The sequence below is a fragment of the Lynx canadensis genome, chromosome C2, assembly GCF_007474595.2.
Source record: "Lynx canadensis isolate LIC74 chromosome C2, mLynCan4.pri.v2, whole genome shotgun sequence".
NCBI classification, from domain to species: Eukaryota; Metazoa; Chordata; class Mammalia; order Carnivora; family Felidae; genus Lynx; species Lynx canadensis.
Window position 1 is genome coordinate 22,344,032 of NC_044311.2, and position 24,567 is coordinate 22,368,598.

The window sequence follows — 24,567 nt, forward strand, 5'->3', positions numbered from 1 at the left end:
TTTAAACCAACTCCCTCCTTTGGAAATAGCTCCTTTTTCAGTACAAATCTCGAATTAAATTGTAATATAGTCACATAGGCGGCAAGAAAGAGATGTTGGCAAATCACAGACTTCACTTGAAAGATCTATTCAGGCTTGTTTGTATCTAAGGGAGGACGCACAGAGTCAAACCTCCTGGATGCAGTACAGCTTAATTACATACGAGAAGGTCCAGTGGACACATCTCAATAATGCTTGGGAATTAGATGCTTTTTCCAATGTATTTGTATTTAAGACAGGGGCTGTCTTCTGAGAACTTTAAACAAAATAAAGATTCACCTTGGCAGATGAAAGACGTGGGGTCCAGACCCAGATGGAAATATAAATTCACATTCAGATGCCATTGAAACTAATGCTAACTAAGGAACATGAGCTTTACTTGACCAGATTCCACCACACACATCAGAGACCCTCTACATCACAGTTTCCCATGAAGTGCAAACAGATCCACGTGTTAGATTTTGATGAAGCATTTCACAAAATAGATGAGCTGCTTTACTAGACCCTGGCATTTTCCACGTGAAATTCAGTTCACTCAAAAAGTTTGTAGCTTCATTCCCCAGGGAATAATGTGAGCTGAATAACAGTCCAGAGTGATTTAATGGTTAAAAGTATTGATTCTCTACTTTCTGGGGGTATTAGTGTTATAACAGTCCACCTATTTGTACAGAAAATGCACGTGTTAGCTTAGATTTGAAGGCAGATCCTTTTTCATTTAAATACAACTTACTATCCCAAACCCCACCTGGAGGATTACATTACCTATACTGCAAGGGTTTTGTTTTTCCTTGTTATTTGGCTTAAATTCGTCCTACGGCTTTTGAAAATCTCTTGCTTTGAACTTGGGGGAGGCGAAAAATTCCATTTCCAATTTACCTATTCTTTCAATTTGTTCTTTTAAATCTTACTATTGATACTTCCTTCGGCTTTGTAACTTCTTAGAAATACAATTCTGAATTCCCTTAACTTTTTGTTCCGTTTTATTTTTTAAGTAAGCTCGAGGCCCAATGTGGGGCTTGAACTCATGGCCCTGAGATCGAGTCATATGGTCTACAGACTGAGCCAGCCAGGCGCCCCTCTTAACTTTTCATTTTAAATTCCATTTAGTGGCTACTTGGTTGACACTTTTAGGACTTTATTCATTTTCTCAAAATTTCACAGAAGTTCCAGGTCGCAAAGTAAACCTTTTGACGTTCACGCATTCAGTCATTGAATATATATTAAATGTCAATTCCACATTAGGCTCTGACTTAGGCACTGGAGATATAGAATAAAACAACGCCTGCATAAAGTAGACATTCTGGTAGGAAGAAGTGAACATGAACAAGAAAATAGACATATTAACTAACTTAAGATCTTGCCTAACTACTATGAAAATGATCAACAAGATTCTGTGCCAGAGGATAACCTGGAGAGGAAAACTCCAGAGCAGGTGGTCGGTCAGGTAAGGCAAGAGGAATACCATTGCAGGAAGAAAAGAACAAATGTAAAGGCCCAAGAGGCAGGCAGGAGCCTGGCCCATGAAAGGAAGGAAAAACAGGCCAGTTTGCTGGGGCGTAAGGCTGGACACAAGATGCCATCGGATGAATCTGAAAGGCAGGCAAGTGCTGGAATGCCTAGAATCTTCAAAGTTATGGTGGGGAGCCTGGATTTTCTTAATAGTCCATGAGGATCCATTGAATATTTTAAGCAATGGAAGGACATGATCCAATTTATAATTTGAGAAGATTGCTTCTGCGGCCTTGAGGTGAGAGAGTGGTGAGGAAGTAAGAACGGAGGCAAGAGAAACATTCATTATATCGCTTCTCATTTATCATGGTCAGATATCCTTCCGCACCTACCATACCTACACACACACACACACACACACACGCCCGCAACCCCAGGGATGGAAAGTGACCCTTCCATCAGCAGGAAACTTTTGGCTTAAATTCATTCCATTCCGTTTATTCCATTCCATTATGTTTATTTATATATATCTTAACTATTGCCTATGACCACTCTGGAACTTCTGAAGCAAATTATGACTATATATGCATTTGTTTCACTTGAGGGTCACTTGAGACTTGAAGTATTCAGTTTTATAACTACACTATTAAGCATGGTTCTTGGTCTATACAGAGAGTATTTGTCAGTTGTGGGGAACTAGGATGTTATACATTGAGGCTTGAGGCAGCTATGATAGGTCAGCACCTCAAACCACCCCACGTATGATCCCATCAGAGTGGAAAAGAAGCTGCTGAAAGTACACGCTCCTCATGGGCTCCCTTGTCTCCGCCTCGGGAGCCTTCTCTGAACTCTGGGGTAACCTGTTGTGCTGGATCGGAGATGGGCATTCGAAGACCTTCACCTCGAGATCACTGACCCTCAAGAAACTGGGGAAATACCCCTTCCTAACGAGGCGGGAAGCCTGAAGGAGAGAGACTTCATTTTTTTATGCTGATCAGATTACATGACAATAATGAAAACTGAGGAAAAAACACACTGAAAACGTAATAGGTTTCATCACCGACGAGCCCCTCAGTAAGAAGGTATCATCCTTTTTCAACAACCTCTGCGGTTCGTTGCTCCACAACCACAATGCCGCCACCAAGTTCATGTGGACCATGTGAGAAGCACTTAGGTATTTTATATGTAGCCATCGAGCCCTGATTTTCGGTGCATTAGCGTGAGTAATTTTTGAAAGCACATATTTTAGATACACGTCCGTCATTTCATCACAAATTCAAAATTCTTACATTAAGGCACTAAATTTCACAACCAACAATACCTGAGTCTGTGCTAAAATCAATTTTATAGAGTTTACCATGAGAAGGCAGTGAAGCAAATTTCTCATAATCTGCATAGACAGGAATAACTAAATTAATCTCTGTCCATATTGGAGCCATCCAGGAGATATAAATAAGGCAAATATAGAAAACACTGGGTGCATAAAATGCATAATTAGGTCCAACCATGCTAGTGTAGCCTTTTCACAAACTGAGAGTGTATTTACAGATTTCAATTAATTTTACTCTGAGAACTGGATGAGCGGTCATTCGAAAGTTACATCATTTATCATAGTTCTAGGAGTTATATCTTGCATCCATATCCCCTTCTAAATTTTGACTATTTCTTAAAATGCTTTTATGGCCTTATTTCAAAATGGGTTGACCGTCAGTCTTCTCTTTACCCAGATGTTCCATGTCACCTAACAGGGTAGTAGGTACAGGGGCAAAAGGTGAACCCAGAAGGCAAAATCAGAAAGGTGACAGACAACCAAAGAGTGGGAGTTAAACTAATATGGATCAGCAATAATGGGGAATCTGGAGATGAAGAGAGAGCAAGAAAAGTGATGACAGCAGCAAGAAAGGGCCGAAGGATATACAGACACATTACATTTATATCGTTTGCATTTCCCTTCTGCAAATGTTCCTTCCTCTACAACCCCCTGGTCAACCTGCCACAGAGGCTTCAACCCACTAAAAATCCTGTGGGATTCGATATTTTTATTTGTGTGAACATGTAAGGAAAGGGGCTGGGTTTCACACTGGTCTGACAGCAGAGTTGCAAAGCAAAGCAAGAATCCAAAATCTTGGGTTACCATCAGAATACGAACTCGCCTAGAAGTTGTAGTATCTTGAGAAAGAGCAGAAGACTTTCCCCAGGGTATGGAATTATGGGGGAAGGGTGGTATAAATTTAACTAGCCTTCAGAAGGCACAGCATCCCAAAATCTATACAGAGAGAGAGAGAGACAGACAGACAGAGGGAAGTTTTGAGTGATAAATGATTAGGAAAAACAAAGCAATAAGGGTTTTGGAGGTAAGCTTCAGTTCCCCTTTGCCTTTAAAATGCAGCTGATAAGGGACCCTCTGAAAAGAAGCAATACTTATGACTTAACGAAATTGCTTATATTGAACTAACCCTCTAGTAAAAGTAAAGCTGGACAAAATACACAAAACAACTGTTTGAAAGCACTGGAGAACAATCCGCTGAGGGAAGACCTTGAAGGGTTGTGGTCCCTGAGAAAAGAGGAACACACAGGTGCATGCTCTGCATTTACCCAAGTATCTTCTTGAGGGAATTTGCCATTTCATTGTGAGGTGGAAGAGAGTAGAATAGAAAGGAGCGGTCTTACTGGCTAAGGAGACAGAGGATGGAGTTCAGGTGAACAAACCACCTGGGATTTGAGGTGTGAAATCCCAGAGAATAGGTAACTGCCTCAGTGTGGCCCTGGAGGCATGAGCCTAACGTGAGCCTGCACAGGGCAGCGCTCCAGGAGACTCAGGACAAAACAGCAACCGGGAGGTTAATGGCAGAGTAGAGGTCTCGGCCACCACACAGTCCGGAGGAGAGGGAGGGTGGAGTGCAAGCCCCACCCGGGGAAGGCGCTGGTAAACATCTAAGGCTTTTAGTTGAGATCCCGGAAAAACCATGTCTTAGAGCCCTGGAGGTTGGGTGAAGCTGAACAGAGCAACCTAACAAAGACGAAGAGGAGCTCTGGACAGAATGGGAGTGGTTGGCTGGACCTTGATCTGCCTGCCAGAAGAAAACCTAAGCCTGTTTGGAGGAAAATAGTAGAAACAATTTTCATAAGTGACATCTACATTCAAACAAAAGTATGTCATCTGCTAAAAAGAAGGAACCGAATGACCACAACGAAACAAAACAACGCAAGAGAAAGAACAGTGCATGAAAATAATCCCAAAGGCAATTCAGGTATTGGAGTTCAAAAATCCCTATGATTACTGTTCCAGAAAATAGGGAAAAAAAGGATAAAAAATTCAATCAAAGATATGGTATATGGATCTTTAAAAAGGAATCAAATAAAAGGAAGGCAGGGGTTGAGATCCAATATTTTCTACTTTACTATGCTGAGGCATGTTGGCTATTACTCTCTGCCCTCATTTCTTCTTTCCTCTTCAATTGCTTCCTCTAGCACACCTCCACTTTTCAAAAATAGTTGTCACGTTAGGCTGTCGTAGCGACTACAAAAGACACCTGTTGTTTTAAAAGTCCATCTGTTGAATTGGAAGATATGGAAGTGTCTTCAATAAGAACAATATACCAACAGTTAGTGTATAGATTTTACAGTGACAGATATCTGTGCTCAGGCTCTGTCCCTACAAGTCCATGAGGTTATAAACATGTTACTTAGCCATTCTGAATCTGTTTTCTGCTCCATAAAAATTGATGGATACTTACCTTAAAAAGTCACCACAAGCACTAAATGAGAGGCTTTATCTAGGCAGAGTGCAGAGCACAAATAAGTTCCCCCCAAATATTGATACCTCCTTTGCTGTTTGCTACCGTTAACAGAGAGAAGCACACATTCAAAACTGGTTAATCTTGAACTTCAGAATGGTGTGCCATCTACATATTGACTGTCATTTGAGATCCTCAACCAAGATGAAGTAATATACAATTTGTATTCTTTCTCTGTCTTCTAAAGTGAGGAATATTAATGCCTAACAAAATGCCTGCACAATATGGGTTAGTCAAAACAATAGTTCCTCGGGAAGAAAAAAAAAAGGAGTATTGCAAATATCTGGGACAAAACTCAAGGCAGCAGATTAAGCCTTTGTTGTTACAGAATGCTATGCATGCTCTGGCTTGCCTTTCAATAATCATTCCTATTAAATCATTTGTGTCTCTGACACATCTAATGAAGTCATGTTCGTGATCAGCTTAATCACAGGATGTAGCATAGTACCTATTTTGTTAGGAAAGCTGTTTGTATAAACTGAAACATGCAGCAAATACATAATTTCATAAAATACTCATTATGCTTTCAGTGTGACCATCTTTGGCTTGAATCCCTTTATGCATATTTAGTCATTTTAAGATAGACTGTTTTGGGTACTGGTTAACAAAAAGATTATTTTTGAGCAAACTCCATAACAAGCAAGTGGAACGGTAAACAATTACTAACATAGCAAACCCTGAGCCATTTTTCTAGCTGAATCTTGACATTCGGGAGAAATCACACATCGGTAGCTAAATCTTATGTATCACTGAAACGGATTCTAGTTAGAAGCACGTGAAAATAAACAGGAAAGACGCTGAATTAAGGGAGGTCATCTACAAATAATACTTTCCTAGAGCATTGATAACAAACTGCAGGCTTGACTTCTGGCTAATTATTTCATTGTTCGACTAGTGGTCGAATAATCATACTTTATTCATTCAGAGACTTTTACAAGTGAAGTCATGACATATGCTTTTTACTGTTATAAATGATCTCCAGGCTCCATGTTTTAGGTCTTGGCACTAATTAGAAGTGAGACTTACATCACTCTCGTGACCTTCTCGAAGGTTGTATGTGAGGTCATGCTGAATATCTTCCACGAATTTGTGAGCATATTCTGGGTAAAGGTCTAGCACTTCAAAGAGTCCTTTGAGGATGATGCACTGAAGATCACAGTAGGTTAAAGCCTTCACATCTGCGTTGGTCTTGATCACTTGGTCCTTAATTGATAGATTTGCTCCAATTAAGTCTCCTTTCCCTTGAAACAGTGAAAAAAGAGACAGGTTAATTTTAAAGAAAAGCAAGCTGAGACTGGCGACCTCATCTGACTTACAGGCATCACTTGGCTGAGATGACACCACAAGGGAAACAGAAACCTTCATCTCAGCGGTGTTGAGATTCGGGGCCTGGTAATTCTTTGTGGTGGGGGGTTTTCTGCACAGTAGAATGTTTAGCAGCAGCTCCTATCCCCGACCCCCAGTGGTGACAACCCAAAACACCTTCAGATATTGCCAAATGTCCCCTGGCAGGCAAAACCGTTCCCAGCGAGAACAGTAGTCTAGGGGGTAAGGGCTAGGAGAGCCAGAGTTAGGAACTGTTAGGTCACAGATGGGCTCCAGACAGTCCCTCAGCATCCCGTAATTGACTTTAGACAGAGAAGTTGACATCTGTGTCACAGTTGCCTCAACTCTTCAAGGGACATAATAATGGCTCTGATTTTTTTGAGTGCAAAAAGGCTCGAAACGAGACCATCGAACGTGTATTACTACTAATTTTCATTCTAACACAGTAAGGTGGGATTCATCATCAGCTTTCTAACATACTCAGGTTGTTTCATCTACCTCTAAACGTGTCTAGAAGACAGGAGGGCGAGGAAGGTGAGCGTGCCCTGCCTCCCTCTGCTCAGAACTGGGAGGCAGACATCAAGTATTGCGTGTCATGGACGGTGAAATCTACTACATAAAAATGTGAAACATAAGCTGCAGTTCTAATACTCTGTGACAGTGTGAAAGCCCAATTTTCCCATCAAAAAAGAAAGCGAATAAATAAAAGCTATGAGCTTTTCGCTTGTGCCACTGCAGGGAGAGAGACGTATCACCATTTGGTGGCCTGTGCCCACCCCGCACCCAGCACCCCTGATGCTCTGCGTGTAATACCTCAGCCTATCAGTCTTTGGCTGGATTCACCTGCCTGGAACTAGCTGGCTTCCTTGCGTTTATGATTAGATAATATTGGCCAATGTATTTGAATCTTTAAAATCTTTCAACTGATTTGAATCAGTTTCGCTTAGCAGGAAGGTGAGCATAAATGTAAAGAGCTAACAAAAAAACCCCGATTACAGCTTCAGATTTTAGACACAGCCATTATCAGCATCCCTGTGAGAAACATGATGAAAATCCATTCAGTTCTCACACAAACTTAGGTTAAATGCTGAAATAATATGACCTAAGTTCACAGAGGATACTGGCATTAGATTCATGGCTACAACTCAGGAGTTTCTTTGCTTTGTCCTTCTGCACGGGCTTTAAATTTCATTATTTTTTTTAATGGCTGCCTGCTCCATTTCAGAGGGAATCAACAACCAACAACTGATCGACAGAAAAACCACCAAGCAAATAGTATCTTTGGAATGGTATATAACAAATTGCCCTGTCCTCCATTCAATTAAGTTTTAACTTCTACATTTCATTCCTTTATCGTGCCCAGCATTTCAGGAAGCAAAGCCTCTGACTTGTATCAGACTTCAATAAAATTCTGTTTTATTGAATTTCACAGGAAAAGAAACATGCCAAATTAACCATGAACACCTGAAATGTTCATAAATATGTAACAGATAAAAATTGAACATCTGGAAATTATTGGATTACATCTAAATATTATCTCTGAATTAACATTAAATTTAAACTTTGAAATTGAGCCTAGTTGGCCAAAGAAAAAACAGGGCTAAAATCTATACTTACAGATGCTAAGGGAGTAAACAGCCACATGGTGCTAGAGAAGTCAAGTTGGATTTAAATGTTGTCACCAATAACGCTAACCTTGGAAATTGTTTCTTACATATTTTATTAGAAATCTAAATTAGTGCTCGAAAACTCAAAGTTGGGCACAGATGTAAATATACAGCCCAGATGCTCTGAATACAGCAAATTTTGAAATTTGTATATCTCAGGAGAATTTATCACGATGCAGTGTCTTGCCACAAAGAAGATTTACATTTTTCTGTGAAGCAACTGCTGTTTGGAGTGACTTTATTTATTTAAACATTAAAAAAAAAGTTTATTTATTTTTGAGAGCGAGAGATAGAGTGCTAGTGGGAAAGGGAAAGAGAGAGAGGGAGACACAGAATCCGAAGCAGGCTCCGGGCTCTGAGCTGTCGGCACAGAGCCTGACACGGGGCTCGAGCTCGCGAACCGCGAGAGCGTGACCTGAGACGAAGACGCTTCACTGACTGAGCCACCCAGAAACCCCTACAATGACTTCAGAGTTATCATACTTTCCTACCTAGGGTGACTGTACCATGGCTATTTAAGCCACAATGACCTCAGCTATAAAACACCACCAACATCTTGCCAAACTTGGCATCCTAGAAAGAATTCCAGTTTATTTATTCATTGAGTGAATATTTATGAAACACTGACATGTGTTGTGGACACTGTTGAGCCCTGGCAAGGTGAGCACTGGTAAATTACAACATGGTCTGCATCCTTGCTGATTGTACGGTCTTATGAATTTCTCACTATCATGCATTAGGACCTTCATCTAAGTTTCCTAATTACTCTAAGTCCTGGTATCCTTATTTCTAAAAGAAGAGCAAGATCTCCATGGTCCCTTACTACTTCCATTTTTCAGAATTCTATTATTGATATTTGCTAGCCAGTTATTCTTCCACAGGGGGTGGGGGTAGCTGATGAGATGTATCTGCAAACTGTCCAGGTTAGAGCAATAACATGTTTAATTATAATTAGGCAGACTAACACCATCCGTGAAGAACACATTTATCAGTGCTTTGTCATTTTCTTTTATTTATTTATTTTTTTTAATTTTTTTTTTTCCAACGTTATTTATTTTTGGGACAGAGAGAGACAGAGCATGAACGGGGGAGGGGCAGAGAGAGAGAGGGAGACACAGAATCAGAAACAGGCTCCGAGCCATCAGCCCAGAGCCTGACGCGGGGCTCGAACTCACGGAGTGCGAGATCGTGACCTGGCTGAAGTCGGACGCTTAACCGACTGCGCCACCCAGGCGCCCCTGTCATTTTCTTTTAAACAACAATGAAGAAATTGGTGGAAAAACACAATTACCAGGACATGAAATGAAGGTGTGCAAAGCAAACAATTTCTACCCCCATAACAAATCCTTGCCTCTATGTCAACTGCCTCCCTAGGCATCAGATTAAGAAATGCCTTCATGTATTGATTGGACAACTGAGGTGCTTGAATAAGTTATGGCTTGACAGCTGTTTGGTGATACTTCCTCCCTACAACATTATATATTAATTCATTTTGTTGGCAGAGTGAACATGTATTAAATATCTACAGATCAAATGTGAAGCCATGTGCTTAAGTGTATCAAAGTCAGTATTGATTTTAATTGGCCCTATAAGACAGTATTACCACAGGGAAAGTAAAATACTCAATCTCCACTGAAATAATGTTAATCACAGGGATAAAATATTAATAATTCGTTATCCTTGTTTGGGTTTAGTCCCAATACCACACAGGAGTATTTAGAATGGTCATGTGGCAATTTGCACTTAAATCATTTTTGATGTTGTGGAAACGAATATGTGAAAATGCTAATCATGAAAATCATAATTTATGGAGGAAATCGGGGCCAAGAGCAAAAGGCAACGGATTAAATCTTTCAGCTGTGAGTAGAATGTTTTAAATAAGAAAATCCAGTTGAATTATGTATTACAAACAATGTTAATTACCTAGAAGCCATCAAATTTGTACCTATTATGTTCTAATGTTATGGCGGTTGCCTTCATATTCCATTCCTAGTATCGTTGCTAGTTACCAAATGTAAAAATTCAGCACAATTATGGGGAAAAACCACATCATATGTATTTAAACATCATGCATTATTTTGGCTTACAAGCATATGAAGCCATATAGTTCTGGAAAATAACTATATGCCCTTTTAAAAGCAGGCTATGTCAATAGGCAGGCTACAAAACTTACATAGTCCTAAGAAAGCCCATGGAAAGGTATGTTATGATTAAAGTTAAGTTTTTGAAGCAAATTAAGAAATAATTATCAATTGTAATTTAGAACCATGAAATAATAGAATGATTGGCCTTTAACTTCACAGAGTTGAGAGGTGAGCAGGAATGTTAAGTCTCTTCTTAAAAACACACAAACACAGAGAGCCTCACTCTAACACTGATGATGAACTGGCCAAGTTGAAAATCAACCCAGTCGCTCTTCTGTCAGTACTTTTCTGTTCAGGAGAAAAACATAAGAGGGTGAGTCAAGGGTTGAGCCAAAGCTCCGAAAGGCAAGCTCTACCTTTTCTCTGGTACATGGCCGACTGAGTAAACATGAAGCAATGGGAAGCACCTGTTTATTTCACTATTCCCTAGCCTCCACTCTTCACCTTTAATTGGAGATAATCACACCAACCTAACGGGGCAGTAGGATTTAAATTGGATAATGGATATAAAACAGCCGGCTCATATTAGGGAGTCTCTAAATTTTAGTTCTCCTTTCCTTTTCCAAAGTATAATCTGTCTTGAAGCTTACAAACTAGAATCCAGTGATGGCAGGCTTATAGGGATGAGATAGAAAAATAGGCATTGCTTAGACGTGGAAAAGAGCACCGGAGATAGAGTCAAAAAACCTAGGTTAGCTTTGACTTTGGAAAAAACAGAAAACACCACTCTTACCTGTCTTTTTGTGTTAGGAAGGCTTAAGCAAGACCCGATATGTAAAAATATGTTATAAATGGTTAAGTTGTTTCTAAATCTTAGGTCTTGAATATATTAAATATAACTTAGCCCCTTTTTAAAAAAAAAATTTTTTTTTTCAACGTTTATTTATTTTTGGGACAGAGAGAGACAGAGCATGAACGGGGAGGGGTAGAGAGAGAGAGGGAGACACAGAATCAGAAACAGGCTCCAGGCTCTGAGCCATCAGCCCAGAGCCCGACTCGGGGCTCGAACTCACGGACCGCGAGATCGTGACCTTGCTGAAGTCGGACGCTTAACCGACTGTGCCACCCAGGCGCCCCAAACTTAGCCCCTTTTTATGAACACAAATTCTAAACAGTGGCGTACTACATTGGTGTTCAAAATATATTTAGATCACAACCTGATACGTTCTTAAGCCCCAATAAATATTTGAATAAACAAAAAAAGAGTGATTTTAAAAGAAGTACACATAAAATTGTGGGTAGGAATTTTTCTGTATTCACTCTACATGACACCTTTTGTCAGCTGACCTTTATATTTCAATGAACACCAATTAGGTCTTAAAAGTTGGGAGTCAGTTTTGTGGTAAAAATCTTCACGAACTATCTTGTGAATTTTCTTTGAGGAAGTTAAAAAAAATAAAAAAGAGGCCTATGGCCACCTTGACAATATTGGGTTAGTGACTGTGTTATTTCTAGCACAGATGGAGCCATTTTCATGTTCTTCTCTGACCTTGTTCTCCACAAAAATACAAAAATGCCCCTTTAAAATTGACCAGCTATTTCACTAAGAGGCAGCAGGCATCACGACTAATAATCTGGCTTTAGGAATCAGAAAGAACTGTGTTCATTTTCTTATGTTATTTGGGACAAATTAAGTTAACATACTATTTAGTCATTTGTAAAATGGGGTTAATATTCATTCTGCTGGATTTAAACAAATTTTTTTCATGTTTATTTATTTTGGGGAGAGAGAGCGCAAGAGAAAGTGGGCGAGGGGTAGAGAGTGAGAGAGGGAGATGAAGGATCTGAAGCGGGCTCTGCCCTGACCGCAAAGAGCCTGCTCTGGGGCTCAATCTCACTACCTGTGAGATTGTAGCCTGAGCCAAAGTCAGACACTTAAACAACTGAGCCACCCAGGCGCCCCCGGATTTGTTTTTAATCCAGCACTACGAATCCAGATAGAGAGTGAGCACGCCTATGTGAGCAGAGGAGGGGCAAAGAGAGTGACGCTCCCCTGACTGAGCCACCCAGGCGCCCCAATACTGCTGGATTTTTAACAAGAATGAAATGATATGTGGAATGTGGAAACTCAGTATGTGGCAGAACAATAATAATACATAGTTGGCAAATTAAATCCATTCAAATTTGCCTGATTCCATATATTCATCCAGAATTTTCTTACAATAGCAGTACCTCCCTCCCCCCTTTTTTCTTTTTAACTTATGCTCTAGGGTAAAATTTCATGAAGCTTTTCAACTCCGACGTACCAAGAATAGCCAGCACCATGCTGTCTTTAAGAACTTCCATGGAGCCTGAGCATACAAAGTAGATGGCCTGCAAAGCATCTCCTTGACGCAGCAGATACTCCCCCGGAGCACAGAAAGAGGTTTTGATGTGTAGAGACAGAGACCTGAGGCAGCCCCGGCTGGCACACTCAAAAAGGGACAACTGTAAGATCTCCTTGTTCAAATGCATAGTGATGTCAGAACGCAGCTCATCTGGAAAGTCTTTCAAAAGCTGTCAAGATGAAAGAAGAAATCAAGTTGGGGTAAGTCTAGTCTAATTGATTTACTCTGCAAGACAAGGGGGTGTTCTTCCCACTGTTTGACCAATAAGAGTATAGAAGAGGAACTATATGTATGTGATAGTCCTGGAGAGATTTTTTTTTAGTGACTGTGACCCCAGTTAGGTGCTAATTAAAAATTAGCTGATAATAAGGCCGGGGAAGTAGAATACATTAATAAAAGATTCTGGAATGAAAACGTATGGCATACTGTGACATGCTTCTCACAAAGACTCCTACTCGGGACAGAAGATATGGAATTTGGACCCACTGGTGTTTCCTCTAGCACTATGATCACACGAAGAGAAAAGAAACCAAATAATTACTTAAAAGTATGGATTACTAGCTTGATTGGGAGGGGGGGCGGTTGTAGCACGTTTGTTTGATTTATAGGATACCTTTCTTACAGTGGTGGTCTGGAGTATTCCTGGGAGTCTACAGATAACACGTGTGCTGGAAGATATTTTCAGTTTTACTTTGTTGGTTTTAAAGGCACACATTAACTTGGTTAATCTCAATTCCAAGATGACACCATTTAGTAGTCATAAGAGTTGGTTCCTCCGAAGAGGGCCAATGAGGATGAAAGTTAGGCAATCCAATTGACCAGAATAGCAAATTAACATAAAACATTGGTCAATCCAAAGTGGTGTAATGAAAACATAAGCCAAAGCAGATGAAAGAAGATAGACCGGGTTTCACGAGGGATTAAAAAATAGGGATGAGGAAGTTGGTAGATGTGTACTTCACTTCCGAGACCTGAATTTGAGCACCTTGCTTTTACCTAAGAATATGTGCTTTCTGCCTGAAAACCTCAGCATGAGAAATGAACATTACCTCATTTGAATCTATTCCATTGTTGACTGACCAGGTTGTTTGGAAATATTCGAGCATCCTCTGCTTGAGCTGCTGGGGCAGGTGATGGACTCGTATAAAGTCCTTCAGATCCTTAGTTCTAGTGTGATAGAGGGACCATCTGGAATACATCCTCTGTATGATCGCGGTCACGTTTCCAAACACCAAGGCGTGCATCAAGGCTAGAGAAGACAACACAGCATACGGTGGGAGAGAACTATGACAGAGGGGCTCACCCGTTAAGTCTAAATTTAAGTTTATAGATCCTGAATTCAGCAGAGTATGTTTATGTGGCCATGTTGATACAGCTGTTTTGGTACAAGCGTTTTGGTACAGCGACTTCGCCATAGAGTGCATCTTAATGTAGTCATTTTGATCAGAGTTAAAATCGATCAGAATAAAAATATCTGCCGAAAATCCTCAGTAATAGGCAAAATTGACCCACACTTAATCCGTTACCTGCCATTCTGGCCAGGGCAAACTTTTATTTTGTACTTTTCGCATCTACATTTTTAACAGGTATAGTTTAATAGCCATGATAAAATAATTTTAATATAATTTCATAAAATAAACTATAAAGTTATAGTTCAGTGGTTATCATAATAACAAATACATTTTCAAAATTAGTCTAAGTGGTTAGCCCTAGTCTTTTCCCCTAAGCCATCACTTAAAATTAGTTTTATGATATTAAATATGACACATTTTTATTAATAAAGGTATGGAGAAAGTGGCTAGAAATGTAACTGAGGATTTTCTGAGCAATCTGAAGCTGAGATTAATATGGCTCCAATCGCCAACCCCACTTTGGCTCTGTGGTTACTCCGTGGTTAAATTTTAAGGGAGATATCAAAAAATCTGAGACCATTAGAGAAACAAATACATTCACAGAGGAAAACTGGTATTCTGCCTAGTGTTATGTTGCCATCCTGAGAAGAACCAGGTGGTACATATACATAGGACTCCTGTTTTGATGAGCTTTCTCAGTCAGATTATATTTAATCCCCAATTTCTTTTTTTTTAAATATGAAATTTATTCTCACCTTGGTTTCCATACAACACCCAGTACTTACCCCAACAGGTGCCCTCCTCAATACCCATCACCCACCCTCCCCTCCCTCCCACCCCCCATAAACCCTCAGTTTATTCTCAGTTTTTAAGAGTCTCTTATGCTTTGGCTCCCTCCCTCCCTAACTTTTTATTTTTCCTTCCCCTCCCCCATGGTCTTCTGTTAAGTTTCTCAGGATCCACATAAGAGTGAAAATATATGGTATCTGTCTCTGTACGATTTATTTCACTTAGCATAACACTCTCCAGTTCCATCCACGTTGCTACAAAGGGCCATATTTCGTTCTTTCTCATTGCCACATAGTATTCCACTGTGTATATAAACCACAATTTCTTTATCCATTCATCAGTTGATGGACATTTAGGCTCTTTCCATAATTTGGCCATTGTTGAAAGTGCTGCTATAAACATTGGGGTACAAGTGCCCCTATGCATCGGCACTCCTGTATCCCTTGGGTAAATTCCTAGCAGTGCTATTGCTGGGTCATAGGGTAGATCTGTTTTTAGTTTTTTGAGGAACCTCCACACTGTTTTCCAGAGCGGCTGCACCAGTTTGCATTCCCACCAACAGTGCAAGAGGGTTCCCGTTTCTCCACACCCTCTCCAGCATCTATAGTCTCCTGATTTGTTCATTTTAGCCACTCTGACTGGTGTGAGGTGATATCTCAGTGTGGTTTGGTTAATCCCCAATTTCTTACTGAACCGTCCCCTTTCTGAAACCACCACCTGATTATAATAAGAGAAAACTTTGTTCACACGAATTCAAGAGTTGGCGGGGATTGGAGATGGTTCTTCTACCACAAAAAAAGGGATTTCTAGGAGTTGCCCAGTGTAGGGAGTGGTCAGGAATCTTAAAATCAGAAAATTCAGGACAGGAATTTGCACTAAATAGTCATCAGCCAAACAGAACTGGAATGGCCCCTGCAGATGCCATCAGATAGTCCAAGAAGGTCTTCGACCCACCTGGGGCTGTGACATTGGAAGACGTGAGGGCTGGGTATAGTTACACTTATGGGCAGATCAAGTCTCAGATATTCAGATTTCAGCCCAGCAGTTTTTGGTTAAAAAAAAAAAAAAAAAGACTACAAGTCTAGTAGTTTGTCTATTAGGAGCTCTCGAAGTGTCCCTGTACCAAAATCTCAATGTCCAAGGAGCTCTGTTAAAGTTTCTTACATCAAAATGGATACATTTATGCAAAAACACCAACATGTTACTGCATATATCTTCCTGAATCTCCATCCTATTTCAGGATAGCCCCAAATAAAATTCTTTCCTCTACATTTGTCAGAAATTATGGATCACTGGCATACTAATTTCGATCTAATCTAACATTGGAATTAAAATTCTTTTAGGTTATATATCATCATTTCTCTATGAAAGATAGGATCACCATGCCTATAAAGACAGCTGGGAATAATAAGGAAACACTCAATATTTTGGAAAAGTTACTAGAATAGGGTTAAACTTGGGGTCTACATACAGGAGGAATATACTGTTGCAGAGATAATATGGATTTCAGAATCAAACACATCGGGATATGAAACCTGACTTTGGCACTTCCTAATTGTGAACTTGGGAAGACACATAATTCCCATATGTGGATGCAGTTCCCTTATATATAAATGGGTATAGTTGTCCCTTATTCACAGGGCTTTTTTGAGATTTAAAGAGTTAATATATATATTATATAAATATAAATATGACATTTATTATTATTTAAATATAAAATTATATTAAATATAAATCTATATTCTTTAAAGTGCCTAATATTTTGTGTGAAAAACGGGTGCTCAATTTATGTTCATTTCCCCCATGATAGTGAAAAGCATAATCATGAATTTTCAACACGCTCCGTGGCGCAAAATATGGGGGGAAAGACTCAGGCAAGGTTTTCCAGCAACCTCGTAAATATTTAAGAGTGGTTGTTAGTGGGAATGACTTCTTGATGAAAGAAATTCAAGAAATATTTAGTAAGTTCCTGCTCCATACAAATGTAGGCAAGTGTATATTCTCCCCAAGTTTTCAAAAATGAAACGTTTTCCAACAGGTCAAAACTATCCTAAGAAAAATGTGCATTACCTAATAACTTACTGTTGAATGGCTCTTGGTAAATTCCAAATTGAGATCTGTTCTTCTGTAGGAGCACGGTGGCTCTGAGGTCAAATATTTTGTTTGGAAGAAGAGCCCTCTATTTATGATAAACACTCAGCAAAGAAGAGAAGCGATTCTGCTCCAATTCAAAGAAATTAAACACCAATTTCAGGCTCAGTTAATATACTTATGGGCTCGGTGTGTGGAAGGCCCTACCGTCTGTAAAAGTATGTAATGGTCTTTCATCGAGATTAAACTGAGCACTGAGAACAATTCTATTTCATTTATTTTAACACTGCCTTCCTTAATTACGTGTATGATTTTAACTTTGCTTTGCTTAATTATAATGTGTGTAGAGCACTTAAAGTAAGAGATGTGATATGTTCAGACCGTTTAGCATCCTGATTGTACATCATCAATAAAATGAATTACTGGATTAATTGTAGCATTCTCAGTGTTGTTGGAAAGTCCCAGTCTATATCCGAGTCACCATAATTTCAAAGTCTCATTTCAGCATAGGCAAATACTTCTAATTTAAGTAGTTAAAAAAATAAAACCCCAACTTCCATAATTTTCCAGTTTCCAAAGGTATTTTGCCTCTCTGTCACCGGTTATCATTTTCACACCGGTGAAGCATATATATAACTATCAGGCCTTATCATTCCGTCTGCTATGAAAGTTTGACTCAAGAATGGCAATATCCAGGTCAGTTTGGAAGTTATCATTCACTTTTCCTTTTACTCCTAGCAAATCTGACATATATAATTCTTAAAGTAGCATGCTGGGGCTGCTGCTGAGTGTGTGGGAGGCTCTTTTGCTTTGTGTAGGCATTTTGTACAGAATGCATTTTGTAAAATCTCGCCTTAATATCAGGTCTTGGAGGAAGCTCGATAATTGGGATCTCAGAAGAAAGTAAACAGACCTTCGGTGAAAGAGTCCTCTGAAAGGGCTGCCTGGCTTTCTCTCTCTTTGTCTCCTTTTTCTTCCTTATTCTTCTCCTTTCCCTTCCCCCTTTTCTTCCCTTCCCCTCCCATCCCCTTCCTTCTTTTTTTTCTCGCTCCCTACTTCTTTCTCTGGATTTTGGGCAACATTGCTCTCCTGAGGTATACCATCATTGCTGAGTTCTTTAGCCAACCACTTCGCATTGCCTTCAGAGTCTACAGAGGGACTGTTCGCTCCTGATATAAAAGGAGACCAGAGCTCAGGCTCTGGGTAATCTTAGCTGTCCTCCTCCTCTCTCCCACCTACTCACTGACCTGGAATTTTCCACTCCTGTCAGAGTACACTGGGTTGTGGATGGCAGATGGCAGAGAAAACAGAGTGAGAACAATTTCCTAAATGACAAATTCAAATGGCAGTGTAGACGTCTTTAAAAAAGCCTGAATTTGTGAACACCATAGCCCATATGGGTCCAATAAAATTATGTCAGGAGAATATATATATAGGATGAGAGGACCCAAGGAAAGCCTTAACTGTTACGAATTTCACTTTACCTTTTTCGGGACAACGACGCCTCATTTAAACCGGACATGTCCTCAGTGGTGAGTCACCTTCGCTAGGAAGCTTTATCTAACCTCTGAGCTTGAGCCGATGGGCCCATCAATTGGAACCTATTCGTTAGGTGACTACTGGACAGCCATTACCAAGTGTGATAGAATAACTTTTAAATCTTTTTTTTTTTTTTAATTTTTTTTTTTCAACGTTTATTTATTTTTGGAACAGAGAGAGACAGAGCATGAACGGGGGAGGGGCAGAGAGAGAGGGAGACACAGAATGGGAAACAGGCTCCAGGCTCTGAGCCATCAGCCCAGAGCCCGACGCGGGGCTCGAACTCACGGACCGCGAGATCGTGACCTGGCTGAAGTCGGACGCTTAACCGACTGCGCCACCCAGGCGCCCCTAGAAGAACTTTTAAAGTGTGGGAACGTGTTCTAATATATTTTGTTTGGTGGCAAACACAATATGCAGAATTGATAGAAATGTTGCCAAAAAGAGGGCTATATATATGTAAAAAGACTGCAAAGACTGTCTTTTGGCGATGGGATTTTATGTAATTCTAATTTTTCCGTGGATTTTTCAGTCTTTTCTAAATGTGCATTATAATAGGAAAAATTAAAGTGGGAAAAGAAAGAACATCATCTGCCCAAGTTCCTATTTCCATTACTAAACTGTGAACTCCTCGAAGGAAAGTATCATGACTTAGTCATTTTTGTTTCGCCAGCATATAGCACAGTGCCTGGCATAACTTATGTGTGCCATAAATATTTATGGCACTGAAATGAACCTCTGGTCATTTGATACTTTCTGTAAAAAGTTTTGTAATCATAAGCAATTAGCTTAGAAAATGAACTCTGAAGCATTTAGCCCCAAACCCATCCCTTCACCCCCACCCCACTCGCCAAAGGGAATCTTTTAAAATTATTTATTTTAGGTCTCGTGATTTTTACCAATATTTTAGACAACAAAATTTTACTTCTATTGCTTGGCTCATCATGTTGAGATAAGACCTAAAAACAACCTGCCATGAAAGGTGAGAACTCAGCTCATTGCTACCTACCTTCCCATCCCACACTTGGTGGTTATTATTTTTAGCTCATGTATTATAATTTTACAAGGCAAAATTAATATCAATGACACATCAAGAAAATTACACAAATATTTAATGTACAGCTCACTATACTGAACCATCCCCCAGATGAATATATAGGATGTTATCAGCACCCCAGGCCTCCCTTGTGTCCCCTTCACAGACACTAACCAGCCTCATTACCAAAGGTAACCACAGTTGTGAATTCTATTGTAATCTATAAGCTTTGCTTAATTTTCATTTCTCTTTTTTTTTTTAATTTTTTAACGTTTATTTATTTTTGAGAGACAGAGAGAGACAGAGAACGAGCAGGGGAGGAACAGAGAGAAAGGGAGACACAGAATCTGAAGCAGGCTCCAGTCTCTGAGCAGCCATTATAGAGCCCAATGCGGGGCTTGAACCCACGAACCCTGAGATCATGATCTGAGCCGAAGTCAGTTGCTTAACCGACTGAGCCACCCAGGCGCCCCTCTCTCTTTTTTTAGGTTTATTTATTTATTTCATGTGTGTGAGAGAGTGCACGCTCACACTGTCAGCGTGAACGAGATCAGGGGCTCAATCTCACGAACTGAGAGATCATGACCTGAGCCAAAATCAAGAATCGGACTCTTAGCTGACTGAGCCACCCTGGAGCCCCATGTTGTCATTGTTTTTAAGTATCTCATTCTGGCGAATATAAATGCTGTCTAATCTTGATCTTAATTTACAAGGCTTTGATAAATGACGTTGAACACCTTTTTTATATTTTTATTGTCTATTTGGCATGGGAATCTGTTTGTGAAGTACTTCTTTTTTTATTTTTTAATTTTTAATATTTTTAACGTTTATTTTTGAGACAGAGAGAGACAGAGCATGAATGGGGGGAGGGTCAGAGAGAGAGGGAGACACAGAAACAGAAGCAGGCTCCAGGTTCTGAGCTGTCAGCACAGAGCCTGACGTGGGGCTCGAACTCACGGACCGCGAGATCACGACCTGAGCCAAAGTTGGACGCTTAACCGACTGAGCCACCCAGGCACCCCTGTGAAGTACTTCTTAAAGGTTTTATGCCTTTTTGGGTTGTCTTCTCATACTGGTTTGTAGACAGTCTTTATATATAATAGGTACGAGCCTTTTATCAGATACGTGTTTGCGAATACTTTCTCCTATCCTATGGATTGCCTCTTCATACTCTTAAATAATGTCTTGGAAAATACAAATTCTGTAGTTCAATTTACCCATCTTTTTCTTTATGGTTAGGGCTCCAGCGGGAATTAATTTTAATGCAGTTTTAAGAGGAGTCCAGGTTGTTTTTCAACATGCAGATATACATTTGACCCTGCAACATGTGTTGAAAGAATCGTTTCGCCTTTGCACGGCATGTCCCCTGTGTCATAGAATGTCCATACGAGTGTGGTCCTATTTCTGTCCTCTTCCATTCCACTGGCCTATTTGTTCCTGGGCTAACATGTGCTTTCTTAATTGTTGGAACGTTACAGTACATCTTGATAACTGTCGCACAAATCTTCCAATTTTGTTCTTCTTTACAATTGCTTTGGCTAGTTTTAGCTCTGCATTTCCACTAACCCGTAGAAAGAGCTTGTCATTTTTCAAACACACACACACATATCCACCAACACACATGGACACACATCTACTAGAATTTTCGCTGGCATTGCACTGAATCCTTAGATTAATTTGGGTAAAACTGGCATCTTTATAATATTGAGTCTTAAAACCATCATCATTGTATATCCTTCTGTTACTCCCCTTGTAAATTTTCTCACTAATGCTTTGTACTTTTCTGTATAGTAGAGTTACACATTTTAAAAGAGATTTTCCTACATATTTGATACTTTTATAATCATTTTTTAAATGTTTATTTATTTTTGAGAGAGAGAGAGAGTAAGTGGGAGGGCGATACAGAATCAGAAGCAGGTTCCAGGCTCTGAGCTGTCAGCACAGAGCCCGCTGCGGGGCTTGAACTCACAGACCGCAAGAACATGACCTGAGCCAAAGTCAGACGCTTAACTGACTAAGCCACCCAGGCGCCCCTGTAATCATTTCTTACATTTAATTTTCTAGTTGTTTGGCACTAGCGTATAGAAATACTATTAATTTTTGCATATTGAACTTGTACCCATCAGCCTTACGACATTCACTTATTAACTGTAATAGTTGTTTGAAGCTTCTAAGGTTACTTTTGTTTTGGGTGTTCTCAAAATTCTCAAATCTCAAGATTGTCCGCATATGTTTTTTTTTTCCTTTTCTCATTAGTATTGCTGGACGTCTTTGATAGTTTTTAATCGTCTTCCCATAAATCAGTGGTTAGCACACACTGTAATTACTGATGCTGACACGGAAGCTTCCCCTTCCTTCCTCCTCCTCCTCACTCAGCCAGTGAATGTCTCTGCCCTAGACATTTATCTGGGGTTTGGGCAGTCACCTGCAACATTTAAGATTGCTGCCGCCTGCTTTTGTAGTAAATATTGCATCCCTGTCATTAGTAATGTCATCAGCCTTGGGTGGAGATTCCTAATAAGATGCCTCAGACTTGATTCCTTAGGAATATATACCTAAAATTAAAAAAAAAAATAAATTATTTCTGAATATTTGTAGAAATCATGTGAATAAAATCAACTCATAGGATATAATAACATGGATATTGTGTAAGAAGTTTGCTAGGTCTCAGTGAATCCTGGCAACGGACTCACTAAAACTCCACTTCTTTATGTCTAAATTAAGGTGTTAGTAACTTCTATCTCATGGTGTTAGGAGAATTAAATGAGCAACATGTTGGGGCGCCTGGGTGGCTCAGTCGGTTGAGCGTCCGACTTCAGCTCAGGTCATGATCTCGTGGTCTGCGAGTTTGAGCCCCGCGTTGGGCTCTGGGCTGATGGCTCAGAGCCTGGAGCCTGCTTCCGATTCTGTGTCTCCCTCTCTCTCTGCCCCTCCCCCGTTCATGCTCTGTCTCTCTCTGTCTCAAAAATAAATAAATGTTAAAAAAAATTAAATAAATGAGCAACATGTTCCATATTATGAGCTCTTATGATTAGCTCTCAAGGTCATACCAGTAGTTAGTTAAATAGAAAATACTAAAATGCAGACATCCTTTCTTCTAGCCTAAGGTAATTGTCACAGTAATACAGAGTTGTTTCCCACAAACACAAATTTGGGAAGCTTTAACTAATAAACTCAAGTTACTTAGATGCCGTCTGCAATTCAACAGCAGTGGTTTCCCAAGTGCTGTCCAAGTCACCCAAATGCTTAAAAGCCACTGACAAATGAGCACCGGTTTTGCACCAGGATGATGTGATCAATGAGCATTTAACAAGTGACAAAGTAACATCATCTGATTACTTCCCATATCTTTTGCCCCTGTGACCAGCATTGCTTTCTACTTACAGGGAACAGCAGGGAATAATTTATGCCATTTCCGATTCAGGACCACTCACAATATTTTATGTGGATCAATAGAGAATAAAAGCTCAATTATCTACGCAGATTCTTCAAACGTCAAATCAGTAGGTTAATCCTTGAACATTTGAGCATTTCCCCACCTTTCCATCAGGAGTAGAAGAAACATGGGCAAATATCAAATAAGTAGAAGCTGTGTATATTGGCAAAATGCCTGTAACTTTGCTAAGCTGAGAGATGGGCAATCAAGGAGACTCGCAATTATAGAAGTCATAATACTGGGTATAAAACAGCCACCATGGCGTCTGGCACATTGTAGCTCTTCGGAAAATGAGAATTCCTGTTCTCTGCTCCCTAGGCTGTTGCTGCTGTACATCAGCCAAGACTGTTAGAATTGCTGCAGTCCCAGGATGCCCCTTCAAGCAGCTCTGTCACCAGCACAGCCTTTCCAAGAAATTCTCCCGATCCCTGGCCCTGGTTTTCTCACTGCTTCGGAACTTCCTAACGGATTCGGCACTGAGAGCTTTACTGCCTGGTATTAGTACAGCTCTTTCCACATCTTTCAGCCTATCTCTTCCAGACTGGATCATAAGTTCCTTGAGGGAAGGCTTGGCTTTATACTTTGATTTCGCCATAAGCCGGATGAGTCATTTCTTAAAGCCCCGCACAGCCATTTGACATCTCCCATGCAAGGAACCTGTTAGGAACCATCCTCTATTATAAGCCTCTATTATAAGGCTCAAAAATGCTAAGGGATAGCTGGGATTAAGGCCATTAAAAGAACATGGTAAAACAGGCTTTTGGGGAGAACTGTGATGGGGCAGAAAATACTGATAGAACCCTGCTTTAAGAATTCCAGTCTAAGAAGAATGTTTACTCGATCCAGGTAAATATCCACATCTCCTACGACTCCATGAGAGAAGTCTTGTGATTTGGTAAGTTTCCAAATATGTATTTATATATGGAAGGAAACATTTATCTGGGTTCAAACCTTGCCTCTTTTCCTTACTGATCGTATGGCATTGGGAAAGTTACTTTATTTCTCCAAGCTTTAGATATATCATCTGAAAAATGTGGATAATAACAGTGTTGATCCTGTATCAGGCGGTTTAGAAAAGGGAAATGAACCTAAATATTTCAACAGAGGAAATTCACTGTAGAGAACTGGTTTTCCTGGGGCTAGAGAGCTAAACGAGCAAAAAGAGATTATAGCTGTAACGTGGCTATAATAACTGCAGGAAGGAGCTTCTGTCCTTGGAGATGGAAAAACAAAAGGAAGAAGGGGGCTTAGCAGAACACGAAGGCCCAAAAGAGGAGCGGTGAGGAGCCGTAAGACACGAAGACCTGACTTTGGCTGTGGGGGCGCTCCCAACTGATGCCGGAATCTCCAAGAAGATACTATGGGTCTGGTTCTGGGAGTGCCTGAGGAGGCTGAACACGAGGACCACTTCTGCAGCTTGAGGTACATCATACGCCTGAGAAGCAAGCAGTCCCCTCTCTCCACCTCCTGCTTTCCAGTCTCCCTCTGGCGCCCCTACCGGCAGGCGCAACTGAAGTCGGCTGGCAAAGAAAAGTGAGGTTTGCAGCATCCAAACTCCAGCGTGACAAACAAAGC

General features: G+C 40.2%; 1 protein-coding gene across 1 annotated transcript in view; it reads right to left on the reverse strand.

Annotated features, from left to right (window-relative positions):
* Nucleotides 1-24,567, reverse strand: part of KCNH8 (potassium voltage-gated channel subfamily H member 8) — a 355,504-nt gene that overhangs the window by 47,697 nt on the left and 283,240 nt on the right. Inside the window, exons 9-11 of the mRNA XM_030329693.1 lie at nucleotides 13,799-13,998; nucleotides 12,669-12,918; nucleotides 6,312-6,526 (exon numbers count right to left, since the gene is read on the reverse strand). Of these exons, the coding sequence (XP_030185553.1) occupies nucleotides 6,312-6,526; nucleotides 12,669-12,918; nucleotides 13,799-13,998 (665 nt within the window). The remainder of the gene's footprint in view (nucleotides 1-6,311; nucleotides 6,527-12,668; nucleotides 12,919-13,798; nucleotides 13,999-24,567) is intronic.